General features: G+C 36.5%; 2 protein-coding genes across 2 annotated transcripts; both read right to left on the bottom strand.

The window, feature by feature from the left end:
* Positions 1-10,076: 10,076 nt before the first annotated feature.
* On the bottom strand, positions 10,077-10,798 carry LOC130748509 (protein BIC2-like). The gene has a single exon (XM_057601739.1). It carries the CDS (start codon positions 10,722-10,724, stop codon positions 10,299-10,301), a length of 426 nt encoding a protein of 141 aa, XP_057457722.1. The 5' UTR covers positions 10,725-10,798; the 3' UTR covers positions 10,077-10,298.
* Positions 10,799-16,116: 5,318 nt separating this feature from the next.
* Positions 16,117-19,198, bottom strand: LOC130748754 (myb-related protein 2). The gene is made up of 7 exons (XM_057601997.1): positions 19,016-19,198; positions 18,710-18,925; positions 18,540-18,616; positions 17,883-17,940; positions 17,710-17,788; positions 17,532-17,601; positions 16,117-17,077 (listed from the first exon to the last, which is right to left on the bottom strand). The coding sequence occupies exons 2-7, from the start codon at positions 18,918-18,920 to the stop codon at positions 16,325-16,327; spliced, it is 1,248 nt and encodes a 415-aa protein (XP_057457980.1). The 5' UTR covers positions 18,921-18,925; positions 19,016-19,198; the 3' UTR covers positions 16,117-16,324.
* Positions 19,199-20,510: the final 1,312 nt, after the last annotated feature.

Below are 20,510 nucleotides of genomic sequence, written 5' to 3'. Positions count from 1 at the left end.
ATAATGACGCGGTTTGAAAGGTACTCATAAGCCCAGCCTAGTAGGAGCGAGGTGAACCCTCCCATCTGGGTCGTCCTCCTGCGGGACGCTCGACCAAGATGGTCATACAACGTAGCCAGCGCAATCGCGCCCCACCCGTACTCCGACACTCGCCCAAGGTCGTGCATCATCCCAATCCAGTACACAGTCGTGTGATAAGCCCCACTCTTGCTAACAAAGAGCGTCGCGCCAAGCTGGTTCACCAGCCAAATCCGGGCAGCATCCTCGCACTGGAGACCTATAATGAAATGAATTAAGTTAACAATTTATAATAATACGCTAAAAATAGATACAAATTATTCAAGTAACAATTAAGACATACCCTCCAACGCAGACAGATACAACGTATGCAAGACCCCAAACTGAATAGTCTGGCTCCTATTGTAATCAAACTCCTCAAGATAAGTAGCAGCGGATCCTCCCATAAGCTGGACGCAGTTCGTTGCGGCCTCATCCTTCTCCGCCTCTGCCAGACGTATAGAACCTCGACCCCATGGGGAGATGGAGAAGAACCGACACGTCGTCCAAGGTGATAGTCATCTCCCCGAACGGTATGTGGAAGCTACTGGTCTCCTCATGTCACCTCTCAACAAGGGCCAATATGAGGCTTGAGTCTATCTCCGGGTAGCCGCACCAGGGTAGGTGATGAAGACCCGTCTGCTGGAGCAGCTCTCGAACCCGTCTATGACCGTCTGAATCGCCATCACAAGGGAGGTTCCATACCTTCCCCCTAACCATGGCCATCCTCAAGTGTCGTCGGTCCTCGTACCGCGGGTCAGTGCGTAGGAGTGCATGCCACGTCCATGGAGCCTTGTGATTGGCATAATGCGTGAGAAGCGACAACTCAACAGGGCCCCCCGGAAACAGCGGCAACCTCTGGATCAGGTCATCTTCGCCACCCTGTGCCCTTTCCTCTGGCACGACATCAACCTCAGGAATAATATCCTCCTCCTCCTCACTAGTCTCCTCATGCTCATGGCCAGATATCTCCTCGTCGGATGTCTCCTCGCTGGAACACTAATGAGGAATGGCATGGGGAGATAACTCAACCACGGGAGACGGCGGAGTAGGAACCAGATCGGAAGGGTCAACCACGAGAGCCAGCACAGTAGCATCCGGAGCTGAAGACTCACCCATGGTAGACGACACAGTAGCAGCCGGAGCTAAAGACTCTACCATGGGCGACGACACAATAGCAGTCGGAGCTGAAGACTCGACCGCGTGAGTGGCTGCACCATGATCCCAGCGCCGGCTAGAAGCATGTAAGCGCCTATGTCGATCCTCTGTACCCCCTACATCCTCACTGGTAGTTCGAGACCTCTTTCTGTTCTTCATTCTCGCTATCTATTCAAATCAAACAAATTTAATAGCATTAACATCAATTATGAATGACTTATTAATCAATTATCTCAACATGAACTATTCAATATTCCACTATCTAATTTATCTCAATTATCTAAGTAATTTCAATTATCTAAATTATCTAAATATTAAATAATTCACTAAATAAATTATCTATATTCCACTAATTAAGTGATATTCCACTAATTAATTATGCATTTTAAATATTTTGTAAATAAATTATCTATTTTCACTAAATACGGTTTTTAAAGTTTCATCTTAAATATGGTTAATAAAGTTTCATTTTGAATACGGTTAATAAAGTTTCGTTTTGAATATGAACAATGATATTCTGTATTCAGTATGTTGAATACGGAAAATGATATTTCATATTCGATACGGAAAATGATATTTCGTATTCACAGGGAACCTCCATTAAAGACCTACGTTGAACCAACTCATACCAATACTCAATTCATACCATTTCAGCAGACATAACCTCTAATTAATCATCAATCGACTACCCTATGGCTGAATAATTCTCCAAATTTAAACTAAAATGGTGAGAATCAGTGAAAATCAAAACTTACCTTTTGAATGTAATGAATGAGAGTTCTGGTTCTTTGATAGAGCTTTGGTGATGATGAGAACAGAGCTTTGAGGGAGTTCTGGTTCAGGAACGAACGTTTGAGAGCGATTTGGGGAGGGAAAGTGGGAAAGTTGAAAATGGGTTTGAAAATGGTTCTGCTTCTTATTATATGTTTTAATAGAATATGGTATATTATATTCCGTTTTGAAGACGGAATATTATAGGTTTGAAAACGGATTATAATATACCGTATTCTAGTAAGGGGGACTTTACGGTAATTTCCCCACTTTAAGTGGGGTGCAAAGCCTAAGAGGTGGGGCTCCAAACCCAATACCCGTGGTGGCGGAGGAGTATTGCAGCCATTCGCTCCTCACTCTTTCCTCTTGAAGATTGTTATTTCTTTGATATGGGGTTATTTGGGTGTAATTGGAGATAGGGGAGGAGAATGAAAGAGTGAAGAGAAGGATTTTGAATCTGGTTGGGAAAGTGATTTTGAATTTGGTTGGGAAGATGAATCTGAGTGGAAGAAGGAAAGAGTGAAGAATATGATTTTTTATTGTGGTTTTGAAGAAGTTTGTATCTGCTGATTGTGCTCTGTCTATGCTTTTCCCATGTGTTTATGATTTTTTCAAAGGCTTAATAGCTCCATAGGCCCCTGAAATTGTACCCCGTATGAAAATAAGTCCCTAAATTTTTTTTTTCCGATTCCCGGTCCCTAGAAAAATTTGTTTGATCAAAATAAGTCCCTGAGCGTGTATACGCCGGAGAAGACGGTGGTTGACGACGGCGGTCATGGCGGCGCTGCGACCGGGGTGTTGGGCCGGCTTCGTCTCGTCCTCAGGAACTCAGTGGTGGTGGTCTCGTGGGCTGGGTCGTCACAGTTGAAGAGAAAAGGTCAGTTGCAAGTTGATTTCTTCTCGCCGGAATTTATGGAGCTTCTCGGTTTCTTCGTTTTAGCTTTGTTTCTTGCGATTTCTTCGCCCAGATCAGATATATGAAGGTCTAGGAGTGTTTTAAACATGTTATTTCATGGTTTGTGGAAACAATGAGGAGGCAACCACCGTCTTCTCCGGCGTATACACGCTCAAGGACTTATTTTGATCAAACAAATTTTTCTAGGGACCCGGAATCGGAAAAAAAAAATTCAGGGACTTATTTTCATACGGGGTACAATTTCAGGGACCTCCAGAGTATTTAAGCCTTTTTCAAACCCAAATGTTCAAGGTTCTGGCTTTATTTTTGAAGAAGAGGAGGAATGAAGGTTGAAGAAGGTGATATGGTAAAAAAAAATTAAAGGAACAAAAAAAAATTAAAACTTAAGTGGCAATAATACTAAAAAAATATTAATGGATATGCCACCTCAGCGATTTTCGTTAACAATTGACGGAGAACAAACGGAAGGACGCAATTGTCACGTTCAAATCTTTAGTGTACCAAAATTGCCCGTTTTAAACAAAAGAGACCAAAATTGCACATGGGGTATAGATCAGAGACGAAAAGTGCAATTAATCCAAAATAAAAACACTACTACTCTCTTTTTATGAGGTTTACTTATAACTTTAGATATCGCTTCACTCAACTTTTTTCTCTCTTAGAGTTATTTTTAAGTTAAGGTTTAAAATAAGAGCTTTGAGAAAAAAAAGTAAAAATTGTTTGTCAGTTTTTTATTTTTTATAGCTTAAAAACTACTTTTAATTTAAAAGAGCTTTGTTTTTTTTAATTCACTACACTAGGTAGTCGCGATGACACAATGGTCGAGGGTCAGATAGCAGTGCTCGTGGAAATCAGTGGTACCTAGTAGCTGCGACAACTGCGGAGGTGGTTGTTAGTTGTTACCTAGTGGTAGGGTGGTGATGGTTGAGGGTAAAGGCGGTAGTGCTGGTGGAAGTGGAGGTGGTGGTGCGACGATAGCGGTGATGGTGGTGGTGGTGGCGACATCGACGATGGTAGCAATGGAGCTAGTGGCGTTGGCTTAGGTGGGTGTTACTTGGTTGTGACAATGGTCGAGCTAGTGACAGAAACAATGGTGGCGGCGGTGATGGTCGAGGTGATGGTGGTGGTGACAGTGGAAAAAATGACAACGAAGAGGGTGGTGTTGGATGGTGGTTGCGGTAGAAGGTGGTGGAGGCCATGGTGGAGGCGGTGGCAGTAGCAAAGGGTTGTGGTGGCGGTGGAGATGTGGGTGGTGGTGGTGGTGGCAGCTACGGTGATTGTGGTGGTGGTAGCAACGGTGGTGGTGGTGGGTGGTGTAGGCCGTGGTGGTAGTAAAAGTGGTGGAGGTGAAGGGCGGTGGTGACTGTGTTGGTAGAGATGGTAGTAGTGGAGGGTGGAGGTGGCAGTGGCAACGATGACAGTGGTAAAAGGTGGTGGTGGCAGCGGCAGCAGTGGAGGTGGTGGCAACAATGAAGGTTATTTTAGAGAGACAACATAATTAATGGCATGACACACTGGTCTTAGGCAATCATGGCACGCTCTCTACAACTTAAAAATGTCATGTTAAGTGATCATGTGACGGTCACATGATCATTAAATTCTTTTAATTTTGATCATTGATGGTTAAATGATAAATCTAACGGTCGTGATTTATTCATATGTACTCGTATAAAATTTATCATTCTTATAAAATACATCTTTTATATATATATATATATATATATATATATATATTAGAAAATGAGTAGTGTTTTAAGAAAAAGAAAGAGACATTAAACTAAAATGATCTAATGATATAAACATCATCTACTACGAGGGTCAATATCAAGTAATGTAAAAAATTAAAATTAAATTTCATTGTCTTCTTCTTGATTAAATTCATGCCTTTTTATGGTGGTTTTTCTTGCTGAAAATAACGTGAGGCTAGAGAATCTAATATTGTGAAGGTCGAGCTTAATTAATTAGGGTGTTGCGACATGGCTCGTAACTTTTTGCATGTCATACTTCATCGTGGTCCCTTCACCCTTATTGGCAGTGGGTATTAACCCCTCTTTAGTTTGCATTTAGGGGTTCCAAACACATGAGGTACACGTGGGGTTTTAAAATGACTAATCTTATAAATAAACACATAACACATTTTTTAATGAAAAAATATCTATAAACATACTTTTTATAGGCACAAATTTTAAGCATGAAATCACACTTTTACTTATGACAAGATAATATGTGTTATAATGTAGGTTAACAAGGTTATTTTTTTGATGTGGATACAATCCAAGTTTTCCTAACCGTTAGTATTATATATGGGAGAAGAGAAATAGAATATGCATCATGATCTCGGCGGAACAAGTGATCAACAAAGTTGTTGCAATGTGGTGTCCTTACGACCTCTGTGCCCTTCACAGACTTGTTGTTTCCCTCCATGTTTTGTGGTGCAGGCATGTTTCATGTGTGATATAAAAAAAGTTTGGATAAACCAGTTTCTTCTTCTTGTATGTTGGCTTCAACTTGGTCATGCTTATCACTTAGTTGTCTTTTGGCCGCAACTTCTGCAGCTCCGTTTGATGTCTTATCACCTGTGGTGGCTGAGGCGCTTTGTTTTCACTGGGCTTCTATTTTTTTTTTGATAGGCAACAAGAATTATATTGAATGGAAGTACAAGGGGTACTTCAACCCAATACAAAAAAGAAGAAGAAGAGAAAAAAAGAGCAAGCTAAGGACTAGCAAGATAAAAAAAAACAAAGGTCCAAAAAAGACACAACTACCCCACCTAGTACCACCTTGAAAATAGACTTAACAAAACAAGCCTCATTAAAACCATACTAGGATAAAACCCCCTTGGGAAAACCTAGCAGGGAAAAAGAGTACTAGTTTTAAGAAGTCAAGAGGAAATTTTCAAGGAAGCTTACAAAGATTCTAATAAATAATAACCCTCCCCCAAAACAAGCAGCCTAGTCCAATTCAGTTCCACATCCAGTGCATAATGGTTATTAATACTTTCCAAAGATTACTCCAGCAGATAGTTATAAAACACCTAATAGTCTTCATTACTGTAATGCACCAAAGCCAAAATAAGCAGAATACCATTATCTCCCCCAGCGAAATTCCACAGCCGAACACACATACACGAAAACAGGGAGGAAGTCCTCAACACCAATAAACCAGTAAGGTAATCAACACCATAAGTAAAATTGCATAAAGATCACTATACTCCCCAAAAGAGAAGCCCAATATTGATGGCAGCTCTCCAATATAATGCAGCAAACACACCAAAGCACCAACCTATCCTCCAAACCCTTCACTGGGCTTCTATTGACCTTTTGTTTTCGTTTGGTGTGCTTCGAAACTGATTGCTTACAACTTTGTAAGCTTTGGGTTAAGGCCTTGTATGCAGTTTATACCTTAGCACAATTGTTAGGGACTTCCATGAGATCTTTCTCTATACTTTAATTTTGTTGATCTTTTCTTTGTTCCTAAAAGTGCCAATGTTATCTCTAATTTTTTTCTAGACTTTTATTATGTAGACCTTTCTTAATTTTATTGATATGCTCTTTCCCAATTTTGTATGGATTGAGGAGGTACTTGATTTGTTCATCTTATTAAGTGTGATATTTCTTCTTCTTAATTAGTGAATTTTCCTTAATTTTCTAATTAAATAATTGAAAATGTAGGATAGATGAGGCAACAGATAATTTGAACATATATGAATAAGAAAATCAATATATATTAGAAAATAAGAACTTCTCTAAGGCTAATTTGATGAGGTGTCGCTCCCAGGTTAATTCTCAGGCCAAATTAATGATGTGTCGCTCCCAGATTAATTCTGACCAATTTGATGAGGTGTCACTCACAGATTTGCCTTAATTATTCAAGATTTACCTAGATTAAATAAAAAACTAAAAATTCAAGAAAAAAATATCATAAAAATTAATTAATAAAAACTACCAAATCACAATAAAAACTCATAAAATGCTTAATTAAATAAAAATCCAAAAATTCAATAAAAATATCATAAAATTTAATTAATACTCTAAAAATAAACTTTTTCTTCACCTAAAATTTATTTCCATAACAAATCTTGAAACGATTTTTTAAAGGTAATTTTAAATCTGAGAATTTTTTTCATAAAATTTTAAAAGATTTGCCCTAATTATCTAAGATTGAGAAAGCATATAGAAGTTGCATATATATTAAGCCACTAATGGGTTACCAAAGGTTGCCATGGAGACTTTGGGTTTGGAGGCTTTGTCAGTAATTGCAATAATGAGATAAATGGTTTTTATTTAGTATCTTGGGGGTGGGTTTTGCTTTTGAAACAGAGGTGATGGCGATTCATGAAGCTTTGAAATTTTGCTCACTACATATGATGTCCAGTCGAATCTAATGGTGCTGTAGGCTCGGGTCCATTTCTTTTTTGCCTCTATTTATCTTTCTTGCATTATTTCTTAAAGCAACAGGTCATGGAAAGTGGAATGTCATGCTTATTTTTGGAGGTGGAGATTTACTGGCTATTATAATCAAGATTGAGACTTCGTGCAGTTTTGTCAGCTAACAGGAACTACATGTCAATGAAGCTGATCTTTCTATCAGCTGGTCTAGATGTCCGCTAGATGTGGTAGAAACTCGAATGCAACAGTTGTTTGTTTTTGTAGATTTGGTGGGATCTGTTTTGTCCAAGTTTTTTTACTTCTACGGATATCTAAAATCTCCTCATACTTTCTATCTTTTAGAACTTGCTCATCTTAAGAGCAAACATTAAGAGTATTTATTGCTTTGAAGAAGGTCAAAGGACAAAGTAGAAGAAGCATAAGAGAAAACTTGCATTAATCAAAGGAGAACCACACCATTCCTCCGTGCTAGCGAGGAGTTGGACGTATTGCATTCTATCTTACATCTGGTAGTAAAGAAGCATGTTGAGGTGAAAGAGAGCAAGTGGAGCTATGATTGAGATGAGACAAGAAGTGGGAAGGTTGTGGGGAAATATTTCTTTTATTAATATAAGTGGAAGTGAAATTTAGCATCTCAGATGATAGATTTTGGCCAATTTTGGTTTGTCATTGTCTGTAGATTTGGTAAATGTACAAACATTGACTTGGCTGAGATTTGTCGATAATTATGATTCACTGGATTTTTTAGGCATTCTTTGTAATGAAAATATGTTGAATTATAGGCGTAGGGAAAATATGTTGGCTTTTACTTTCTAAGTATTTGATACTAGATTCTATTTTTTTTTACTTCTTTTTTGTCCCTCCATTTTTCTCTTTTGTTAGAGAGTTTGTATTTTCAGTGTTTAGCCTCCATGATGTTTTATTCTACTCCATGATTTGCTATAAATTTAATTAGTTAATTGATATGGTTTGCAATTAAAATTAACACTAAAAATGGTATGGCAGTGATATTGTTGATGTGTCTGATGAAGTTTATGGGTGGTCAGGGCTATGTGACCTAATTGAGTTTGTCTGAGCAAGACCAAAACAATGACCGAGTGAGTATTAATTATCATGATTTTATAAAGATATCAAGTTGTGTTATTATTTGGTTCTGTAGGTACCCTGCAATATTGACTCAAACTTGGATGACTTGGAATAAACACAATAATGTCATATTTTATGATTTATCTTTCACAATCATGATTTGTGCTACTAGCACATTTATTTTTTATTAAGATTAATATGTTGGTAATCCTTATATCTATGATTTGTGTTATTGTCTTCATGTTCATGAAGAATGTGAAAGAAGTTCATGTTGATCTAGATCAGGCTTAGAAGATAAGTCTTTTTGTCCACTTTGCTTATCATTTCAGACTCTTCTATTTCATCTGTTGTTTAATATATTTTTAATAATCAAGGGATTGATTGATGTATCAAATACAATAGACATATTCCCCGTGCAATGCGCGGGTAAATAAACACTAGTTTGTGTAAATTAAATTAAATTTGAGAGTTCATATGAATGCATGGTAGAATTTTTAAAATGAAGAAATTTTAAGCACTTAATATTTTATGTTAAAATAATATGTTTTCATTATTAATTTTAAAGCCGGTTTCAAAAAAAAAATTAAGTGAATTAATTTTAAAAATATTTAAGTAAAATAATATTTGAAAATTTTAAAATAATGAAATTAGATAAGAAAAATTCATTCGTTTTATATCAAGTGGGCAATTTTTTTTATCATTAAAAGCGTTTATCTATCAAATTACAAATAGTTAAACGATCAAAATTATTTATCAATAACTACAAATGTAAAGACTTGTAAAAGTAAATCTAAATTTTGTTAAAAAGTTTCAAACAGAGTTACCGCAGCCGGGATTTGAACCCGGAATTTCTAACCGCGAAATTTCCAAGGTGTGCTACTGCGGATGATGTGTTTATATTTGCAAAATTATTTATTATATAGAAAATTAAAATTGATGCCAGATATAACGACAAGATTCTATATTTATTCACCAAGAGGCTTAGACATTTTCTTAATTTCTTGTATTCTTCCTTCATGGTTATTTATCTTGTATCCTTTTCCAAAAAAAACTATTGAATTCAGAATTAACTAATATAATTTTTCTTGAAATGTAAAAGTCTGGTGGTACAAGTATATGATTGGATCTCTCAAACATCTTTTTATCAGGTTTATTTATAATTTTAGTCCATGTACGTATCATAACTGTTTTTAGTACATAAGGTTATTTTTTTTAATATTCTAAATCCGCCTATATATATCTAGATTAGAAAATATGATGAGTGGTGTGTATTAAGAAAAGAGATAAAAAAAAATGATTTAAGGCATCATCTATGTGGTTAATATCAAGTAATGCATAAAATGAAAAGTTAATTTTCTTCTTCTTCTTGAATAATTATATTCAATTTATAACTAAGGCACATGAGAAGAAGAAATCTTAATATATATAACCTACTATAAACATATATGTTTGATTTAAAAAAAAAAATCAAAGATTTGAGTCATTTTTATGACAAAAATGATATGAGGACTAACCCATAAGAATGTATGTGAGTATATATATATATATATATATATATATATATATATATATAGAGCTTCAACATAATGTCTGGCATAGAGTTCAGATAAAAAAATTACTAGTAAAGTGGACTAATAGTCTAATACCAATATTTTCTTTAGATAATCAAAATTGTATATATATACTAATAAAAATTATGGTGGTGTGAATCAATAATATTAGAAAAGATTGAAACAAAATTCCTGTAGTATGCTTGTTATTATTTTCCCTTTGTTCTTCCATTTATCAATCACAAAATGAGAAATTAAAGCATGAATTGAATTCAGTATTTCGGTGACCCATTATTCCTACAATCCTACTAAATATATAATAGCTAGTAAGGCCATGGGAAAAGAATAACAATGCATGAAAGTAATTAACAACTATAGATGGATCCTTAATCTTTGTGACCTTGCTTTACGTCCATCTGCAATAAGCGCATCACGAGCAGCAACAATCAAACTATGTGGAGCCAAAATTAATGCATCAAACGTAGTGTAGTCGACCCATTTCTTCAGCTGCTTCTCCTCGCTCCAATTTTCCGGTATGTTAACTCGACCCATCACCTCTTCCCTGTGCCTCTTCAGCTTCTCACGCCCAGTAACTTCTTCAAACGACTCATCCACTTTAACATTCTCCTTTTTTTCTTGTGTCTCCGGATCCAACACCAACTTGCCCTTGCCAATATCATTGCCTTTACTGCATTCCCGGGTGCTATTATATGATGGTGAAGCAGGACTTGATTGTGAAGAAGTGTCTTTTCTTGTGTTCATCATGTTGTGGCTCAATTTCAATCTACTTTCTTCCATTGAACTAAATATATTTGTAAGAAGCTGTGGAGATAGAAACTTGCTAGCTATATGAGATGATTTATGCAATTAGATCTATTACTAATTACTAAATATATATAAAAGTAGGTTATGAGGAGAATGGGCAATGAGTGGGGGTTTAGAGAACACGTCACATATGTGTTTTTTTGTATGGCATGTGTCGTTTCTACGTTAAGAAATAGATTGTGTGGTTTAGTTGTCATTTACGTAGCGAAAATAAGAAGAAGAGATTTTATGTATTTTTCATAGCTTTGTTATTACCTTAGGGTTTTGTGAGGTGGACGTGCTTTGTGGAAACGTATGAAGTTGTTAGCTCTTTAATTTTTTAGCCGTCGTGGAATTGATTGTGATGAGAAAGATGTGGACGTGGGTGAGGGCAGCCCAACTAACTGGTAGAGAGTTTTCTCTAGCAAGCAGAATCAAAGAAATAAAATTAAAGGAAATTAAGAAAATAAAATAAAAGAGGCTTTTGCCAATATTCTTGTTATCATTTCATAAGGAAAGCAATACAACTTATACTAATTGTCTACTCTAAGGAATTAATAGTGACCTTACATGTGACACAATCCTAAGTAATAGAATATTCTAGAACATAGATCTAAATGACAAACTAGAAATAGTAATAAAACATTATAATTAACTAGTTACTTGAGGCCCATAAGAAATGCAACTTTAGAAGCTTACGAAGGATGCAACCTTCTACCACTAACCAAGCTAGATATTTTTGGTCTTTTAGTGACCAAAAAAAAAGTGGGTTAGGTTAGTCACAAAAGTGATTCCCGATTAGGCATGTCATGAATAAACACCAACAAATTTGTAATTAGACGACATCGTTTGTTCATAGGGACTTGTCCTAACCTACATCACACAAAGCCAAAACTACTAAATATATGTGTATGGATTTACATTTTCTCAAACTCACATCAAATTAAAGCAATAAATAGTTATTTTTAGAATGCCCCAGACTTGAAATCAAACATACTTTAAAAGCTTAGTATAAAAAAAACTTGACTTATGTCACTCCAAAATATTTATAAACCACTAAAAATTAATCTATTTAAAAAATATATAATTAATATAAATTTATTTTAGTATTTATACTCCTTTTATATAATATCCTAAAATTTACACTGGTTGATTTATTTATTGGTAAATATTCACACTATATAACGATTTACCCATTTAAACTGCTTTAGAAATGGACTTAGGAGTTAAGACTTATTTATCACTGTGCAATAGAATTTTAAATAGGAAAATGCTAAAGTGCACGAGATTTAGAAGCACAACTAGGCACGAGTATTTTTTTTTTCAAAAAATCAATTTTTAAAAAAAATAAAACATCGGTTTGCTGCTACATATCACTGAAACTCCATGTTTGCTGCTACATTTGCAACCTGCCTTCTGCAATTCTGCGCCGGCAACAGCTCCATGTTTCCTTTGGATGTGCGAGCAAGCACTTGTCTCCCTTTGCGTCAGTGCCCCCGACATCAATTCCGCCAAACCCTCTCGCGCACCGCCACGAATCATCTTCCAATGTTCTGAAAAATAGCAGAGCAAGCCTTGGAGAAGCCACCATATGCGTTGCAGGCATGGTAGCTGGGGAGGCTGCGGCGCTAGCCTCCAGATCTGTACGGATCCGAAAGGGAAGGTGTATGCGATGGTGTTTTCCGGCAGTGATGGCTTGCGGTAAGAAAGTGGAGAGAAGGAGGGTGACGTAGAGGAAGAACCGATGATAGATCCACTGCATAATTGAGTTCCATTCTTCATTCATTCAACAAATGATTGATTTTAGATGATGATGATGATTGATTTCAAAAGTTGCAACTGTGAAGTAGAAGAATTGAAATCTCTCTTACTCGATCGATCGATGGGTTAGGGAAGAGGAATATTCGAAGGCACGGTGGTGTTGGGATGCCTATGCCACTCAGTTGGGTGGTGAAGTAGACAGGTTGGTAATGGAGAAGTCGCATGTGTGGTGTTTTTTTTAAACAGCCTGTGGTGGTGAGGTGAGAGGAGATGATGGGTGGGGCTATTTCTGTAATAATATAATGATAATGAGGATATTTCTGGAACAATATCCACTGTCGTCACTCTCGTGCCTTATAATGCTCGTGCTATATAGCAGAGCTATTTTAAATAAGCTTTCGGACTATTGGAAGTCCAAAACAACCATATGTCTATTTTCACTATACTATTAACCTATAATCGTGTTGACATACTTATAGATAGATTTATTTTAGTAAATTTTAGCTTGTTAAACTATAAGTTTGTTACTTTTAAAAAAAAACCTATAAGTTTGTTGACCGATTTGTACATTAATTTGTTGGTCAACTCGAGCATCTTATTATATGTAACAGACCTTTAAATGGCTATTAAACGACGTCAGACTTTCAAAAAGACTAGACAACTTAGACCTAAAAAATCTATGACAAGTAACATGTCAAACTCAGATCTTTGATTTTTAAAGTAATACTTATTCAAGCAAAGTATAGCCTAAGCGTCCAACCTATTTCCACCCCTACCCAAGATTGGCCCGTACATCGGGTAGGTTATTTTGGAACATTTGTCGTTTATGTACGCCCGGAAGCCCAGGAAGATGCATTATGATTTACAATTTTTTCTATACTTTTTATCTCTCACTATTCATGGGATTATTAAGAGTGAATATTCACTTTAGTCACTTAAAGATATATAGTTTCTCACTTTCATCACCATACTAAGAAAATAATAAATCCATTCCACAAAGATTGTTGTTTTAGCATTTTTTCATATTTTTTAAAATGTTTGTTGTTTTATAAAATCAAGATATTTTTTTCTAATTTTTTCCAACTATACCCTCATTTATTAAATTTTCTTTCACTTATCCCATTTCATATTAAGTATTAACCAAATACAAATTTTCTCTATCAACATTCTTCTCTACCAAGTAGGGTTGTACGTTCATAATCAACCGAACCTGATCCTATAAAATTGAGTCAATTTTTGTATTGGGTCTGGTCGGGCTGGTTAGCGGGTCCAACGGGTGGAATAAACCATTTTTTATGGTTTGCTTCTATCAGTTTCGGTTTGGGCTTGAGCTCGACCGAACCGACCAAAGTAACTTTAATAGAAAAACAGCCCAGCCCAATCACTAGTTATCACACTTCTAAAGCAAATATTAAAAAAAAACTCAACCCATGGCGACTTTCTCAACCTTCAACCCTAGATTAAAACCCCTCACTACTATCAAACCCTAGCAAACCTAGCAGTCACACTTTTCTTCTCTTCTGCCCCACCGCGAGCCGCCACAACCTCTTTCCCACCGCGAGCCACCACCACTCCTTCTCTGAGCAGCACAAATCTTGACTGCATCTCCTCCCCAATCTGGAAAGTCTAACGAATAGCCACCATCCACCATTCCTTCTCTTCCTCTCTAATCATCGTGTTCCATCACGCCGCACCACCACCTCCTTCTCCTTCTTTGAGGTCCTACGACGTCACCACGACCCATGGAGATCTAGTGACACCACAACCTTTTTCTTTGAGGTCTAGCGCCGCGACAACAACATGAAGATCCAACACCGCCACAACCGGAGTCCCACCGTCGCACTATTGCCACCAATAGTCGCTGCACCACCGCCTCAAGTTTCTCAGTTTCTCTATTGAAGATGAAGATGCACCCTTCTAGATCTGGTCTTTCACGTTCCAAATCTGCTCTTCCATTTTTTTTATGCTTTTCTTCACCATCTTCATTTTTTACATTTTTTCTGAATGTTGAACCCACTCGAGCCTACCCGCTGAAATTGTGAACTGTCAAAACCGAACATGAACAACCCGTGGCAGCTAGACAATCGATGGCAGACCTGGTGGTTGGGTGATTTTCACCTGACATAACCGATGTTTTCGGCAGAATCCGCCTGAACTCGTCTAGTGGACATGTCTAGCTACCACAAAGGTAGAATTTAATAGTTGCACATAGTACTGGACTACTAGTAAAACTAAATAAGAGTATTTGAATAATATTATTACTATAAATAATTCTCATCTTACTCTATTTGTGCTATAAACATAGAACTAAATCAACAATGGGGAGTAGTTTCTAAAAGTGGATTAGTGTAATGCCTTGCGCCTTTTGTGGGTTAGAGCATCTCCAATGAGAGTATGTAATATTAAATACATACTCCCACCAATATTTATTATCATTGGAGCATATTTTTAATTCCAACATGACTAGTGAGAGTAGATACTCAATTTAGTCATGAAAAGTGTGTTTGCATTTATCATTGCTTAATGTAAAAGGTTTAAATGAAACTTGCAATTAATAAAATAATTTTTTTATAAAAACTTTTAAGAGTTGTTGGGTTGATGTAGATGATGTGACATTATTGAGAGTTGTAAAAAATAAAATGTAAATACTTTAGTGAATATCATGGCTAAAGATGCTCTTACGAGCCAACTTGGTCCTCTTGCAATTGTATGGTGCAACCTTTGGAAATGAAAATCCCGCCCTCGCTGTGACCAATCTTAACCACTTTCATAGAATTAATCACTGAAAAATATAATGGAGGCTTCCCGGAGAGGGATGTGCATGAGAGAAGGATCCAGGTCAATCCTTTTTTTTTTTCATCATACATAAATTTTGCGTATTTTTGTTCTTCCATAACTAACTATGTCTATGTGCCTTTTAAATTTGTAATGTAGGTTATATTCTTGATGGATAATTCCATGAACATGGTCATGGATCAATTCTTTCCGCCATTACAGTTTTTGTGCCTCCATTTCGAATCACCCACCTTTCCAAACCCCATGTGCCTTCACAAATTCCATTGGCATCTTGTTTCTACGTCAGGATTACGATTGATTCACGTACATGCAAGCAACCTGAAATTTGAATAATCTTTGGTTGCTTGCTACATTCACACTACCGCTGCGGTTGGATACCCGTTGGCACTGGCACCAATGTAATTAGACGTTAGCATTCACTTCAAGAGAAAAAGTAAGCATAATTTTTCTTATGGATTGAGACGAATGTCTGTTGCAGGCAATTGATATCCAAACACCCCAATGTGAATTAAGTGTTTGGATTGAAACTAGCTCCACTTCATTTTTTTGTTTCCCAAGCTATCTCGATAGCTAGAAGCCATTAGACTAATCCGTTCGAGGTTCTGAGATTACATTAAGTGTGGGTAGGTTTCTCCCGACAAATATTTCTCCATTTTTATTTTTCACATTTGGTTGAAAGTTGGGGTCAATTATGATGTATTATGCATATTACATTGTTACATACATACATTCTGTTTTGCTTGATTTCTTGATCTTTGAATGAGCTAGAATGAAACTGTGTATGTTGCTGGAGCTATCTCCTTTTTAATGATTGATTACAAAATGATCATTGGTCTTTGTTGCTGCAACTTATTTCATTCACCTAAAAATTACATATTATCTGGATGCGTGTTGATTTGAAAGAATTAGCAGCTGATATTACACTTTATCCAAGTCCAACTAACTACCCTCCTCTTGATTATTCAGAATCAAATTTTGGAGAAGCATTGTTTTCTGTATCTCTTCTTCACTCAGTGTGAAGTTTTAAGCTTCTCAACTCAGTTCCAACTGAATCTGTTCAAGTCCAGTTGCTTACCACAACTGGTTGCAGCTTCAGTGTTTAAGTCCAATCTTGCTGCTGCAAAGTAAGAAGGCAACCTCTCATCCACTGGTTTCAATTTTTCTGTCATGTTGCTGTTCCTGTGCTGGAATTCATGACCATCTGAGTTGCCTTCCCTGATTACTCTTTCAGGATACATGCTGATGCCATTCTGTGTTTCTCTTTCAAGTCCAATTGTCATAGATAAGTTGTTAGAACTGCTTTCTACAGCATAAGTAATTCTTTCTTCGTTCTTCCCCAATGGGGTGAGAAAGGTGTTCTTTTTCACTTCATCATGCCACTTGAGTTCTGCGTTTCGAAGGTGAGGAAGTTCTGTTGTCGCGGTTTCCTTTCGTTGTTCCATGAACACATGACCATTGAAGGGTCTCATGCCAAGGCCTCCATTTTGAATCTCTTGCTCCTTCTGTGATCTCTCAGAGGATGTGAGGCAACTGCTGTCCATGGAGCAGTCGTTTGGTTGATTGGTTTGGTTTTGCTGCGGGCAAAATCCTTGTAGTTCCTTCAGCTCTGAAAATGCCGAGTTCAGGCACTGAGAAGATACTTTAGACACGAGCTCCGAGAGTTGAACTTTGGCAGCTTCTAGTCCTACTATTCCCAAATTCTGTCTTCCAAGAGTTTCCTGAGCTTTCTCCAGCACAGACTGAAGGTACTTCCCTTGTGCCTCTATACGAAGCTGCAAGTGTCTCTGTACCTGGAGAGGTTCAGAATGATTTGTTAGAGTTTAAGAAGTCAAAAAACAAGAAGCTAGGGGTACTGGTTTTAGTATAAGGAAATGTGTAATTGTTCTAGAAGTAACTGTTAAAATAACTTTTTTTTCTCTTATGTGATTTGTGTTTCCCAACCTCTCTTTTCTCTCAAAGATATCATTGATACTCTTCATCACATATCAAATAGAAAAACTGTTAATATAGTTATAAGAAAAGTGATTGTCAGTACTAAGAGATTTTGGTGAAGTTGTATGAAAGAATATGATTGTTTGAGTGTAGAAAATTTGGGGTATAGAGTCATTTTCAAAACAACTTTTATATGGATATGCTTTTCTATTTTTTTACCCTCTTTGGCAGCAAATTTCAATGAACTAAATAGCACAGGTGATATAATGATGGGATGGATAATGCATGTATAGTAGGTTTGCTAAGACTCACCTCTAGTTGTTCATTGAGCCTTCTCTGAACTTCAATCTGCATCTGCAGTGCCTCGCCAATATGTAGATCTCTGGGGGCACAAAGGCTTTTGCACGTTAGTGTAAAATCTTAAAGCTGTAGAATGTTCATGTCAAGTAAGATTACATGAAGCATGTGAAAAAGGTTCTGTTTATATTACTTGTTAGGCTGCGGTGCAAGGCTTAATTTGTTCATGTGAGTTCCACTGGGTTCAGCAAGTCTCTCCGCAGTTCCTGCACCTGCATTTGTTGCTGGTAAGATCAGTTTGTTCTTCAAAAACAACTACCCGGTTCATAAGTAGATTATAAAAAAATGAAGGGATTGTTCTCTTACTTATTTTTTGTGTCACGTTGGTGCTTTGTCCATGCAGATTCTTGCTCAATCTGTACTTCTGGTAACGAAAAGAAAAGGATGATCAGTGATTGCACCATACAAGTTAAGGTGAAAAAGTGATTCAGGGTTTGTGATTTTGTGCATAACATGTATATGACAATTGTTTCATCAAATTACAATTTTTCAGATTTATATGATGTATGAGACAGTAAAAGTTTCCAAACATATGATATAGAATTCAGGAGAAGTATGGACATCCGTTATAAGGTCTGAAACCAAGAGACTAGTAATTTCAATATTATTTTGAAGAAATTTTAAGAATATTATCAACCATGGTGAAGGAATAATCATAATTTGTACATAACTTCTATATACACAATATATGAATTTGTTTACATGAAAGAGTGTAGGAAAACATTTATGCCAGTTCCAAAAGAACATTTAGCAAAAGAGGAAACAAAAACTTTGGTGAGCAACTTGCTTAAGGTGTGTGGAAGTCTTAAATGAAGAAGAATTTACTATTCATTGAAACGAAAATTCAGGTATCCTATGGTAGAGATTTTGATTAGCAAAATCTATATTTGATTAGCATAAAATGAATGGAATCTAACCATTAAAAGGTTGTAAATTTGTAATACAGTTCACTAATGTTCTTACCTGAAGATGGCTCTTTAGATGGTATAAGGTCAGCCCAGGAATCCCCATGAGTTTCATTACCGTTTTCGGAGTAGCCTCTGCAATAGAAAGATTGTACTTCACATTAGTGAATTCAAATTCTATGTTCCTCAAGATTTGATGATCCACAAACAGATGTGTTTAATACTCACTGTCAGCTCCACCTAACTGATTGACTGCTTCTATAAACCTGGTATGAAGATCAGGTGTCCATTTCAATCTAGGCTTAGCATCAGTTGAGAGCACAAGTCCTGAATCACCAGACCCATTTCCTGTTTGAAGGAACATGTGTCTCTCTGATGGGATCGGCATTCGGGAAGAAGAATGGATATTTTTTCCTTGGTGTTGGTGATGATGGTACATGCCACCTACATAAGCCATGTGTTAGCACCCTGACATATAAAAACTCACAACTTAACAGTTAACCCCCAATGCTGAAAACCAGTTGTGTATACTACCTGATGACTTTTATTCTCTGAATCACTTTTCTTCCTATGTGGAAGGTGAAAACTAGATAGAACTCTATTTTCAGGTATTGTTGAAGGCCCTTAAACTAACAAACAAGAGAATTTCTGAATGCTTGTTGCTCTTGTCTTGTTTCTTCTCTACACACTTTCTCTTCAGCTGAAAGCTTGCTAAGGACTTGTATTTATACTGAGAATTGGAGGGGAGCTAGTACTCCCCTGGAATCTTGGATAGAACCAATAGAAAACCACACTCAATTCTTGAGTGCGGTGACTTGAAAAACAGATATTATTCCTTCCTACTTTGGTTCACTCGTGGACCCCGTTTTCTGCATCCACTTTCCATTCTCAGTGCTGTCCATTTGAGCTCCTTTGCAATGCAAAGAAGGAAATCATTTCAATGAGTAATGATTCATGGACATCTGCATTGTGTGCAGACACCCGACTGATATCCAAAGTGAGAAAGAAATAGAAGAGACAAAAGTAATGAGTTATGAGTGTGATATATGATTTGATGTGATAAAAAAAGAGATAAACAAAGAAAAATGAAGTGTATATGGGGGGTGTCTATACTGTTTGAGTGTCTAAGTATTATTACTGAATTTTAATTTTCACATGTCCTTTATCCATATACAATATGGTTTCCTTTGCAGGAATTGCATATAAACCAAAATATCTTAAATTTTTATATTAAAAAAAAGTTTATGTGCAAATATGCAAATATCAATTACCCATCTGCATTAGGTTCCAGAATTGATCCTTCAAATTTTAACCCAATACACATTCTTATTCGTTTGCCAGATAAAAGTGGGAATCATATGCTCAAATTTGAAATATATAGTATATATGTATCTTTATATTTTTTTCTGACTTGGTTCTGGGGAATCTGATATCCCTCTCACTTGGAACTGCCAAAGCCCATCCTTTATTTTGTTTAAGATTCTAAGAAATTAGAAACTTAAATATTTTGTTCCACACCATGATATTGGTGTCATTTTACAAGTCCTAAATGTACACACTATGCACTTCTTAAATGGAGTTTGGCTGAATGTAATCTATGGAAAAATTTGCAGACAGAGACATGCAGGAACAAGTTAATTGGTTGTATATGGAGAACTGAGATAAAAGATTCCATTGACTAAAGCACCATGAAAGCTTAAAAAAATTGTAGGAAGATGCTTCCCATTGGAGGTAAAGAATAGAATAAGAATACGTTCTGTTTTGTCTCCTTCAATAAGTTTGGTACTTATTCAGCCAGCACCATTTAAAAAATAGGAAGATGGACCCTGAACTTTTCCTTCTTTCTTTGGCACAAAAACGCAGGCCCCATCCTATAGAATCCTAAGCAAGAGGGACTTCATAATAAAGGAAAAGCCAGAGTTGTACTTGCTTTTTTACTTGCATTTGGTTAAATACAGTACTACTTCATAGGACCATTTGGTTAATGTAGCTGATTCTAGAGTTAGAATCAGGTACATATGTCATTCCT

Source organism: Lotus japonicus, chromosome 3, assembly GCF_012489685.1.
Source record: "Lotus japonicus ecotype B-129 chromosome 3, LjGifu_v1.2".
Lineage (NCBI taxonomy): Eukaryota > Viridiplantae > Streptophyta > Magnoliopsida > Fabales > Fabaceae > Lotus > Lotus japonicus.
Note: the sequence above shows the minus strand (reverse complement) of the source record. Positions and strands in the feature narration are given on the sequence as shown.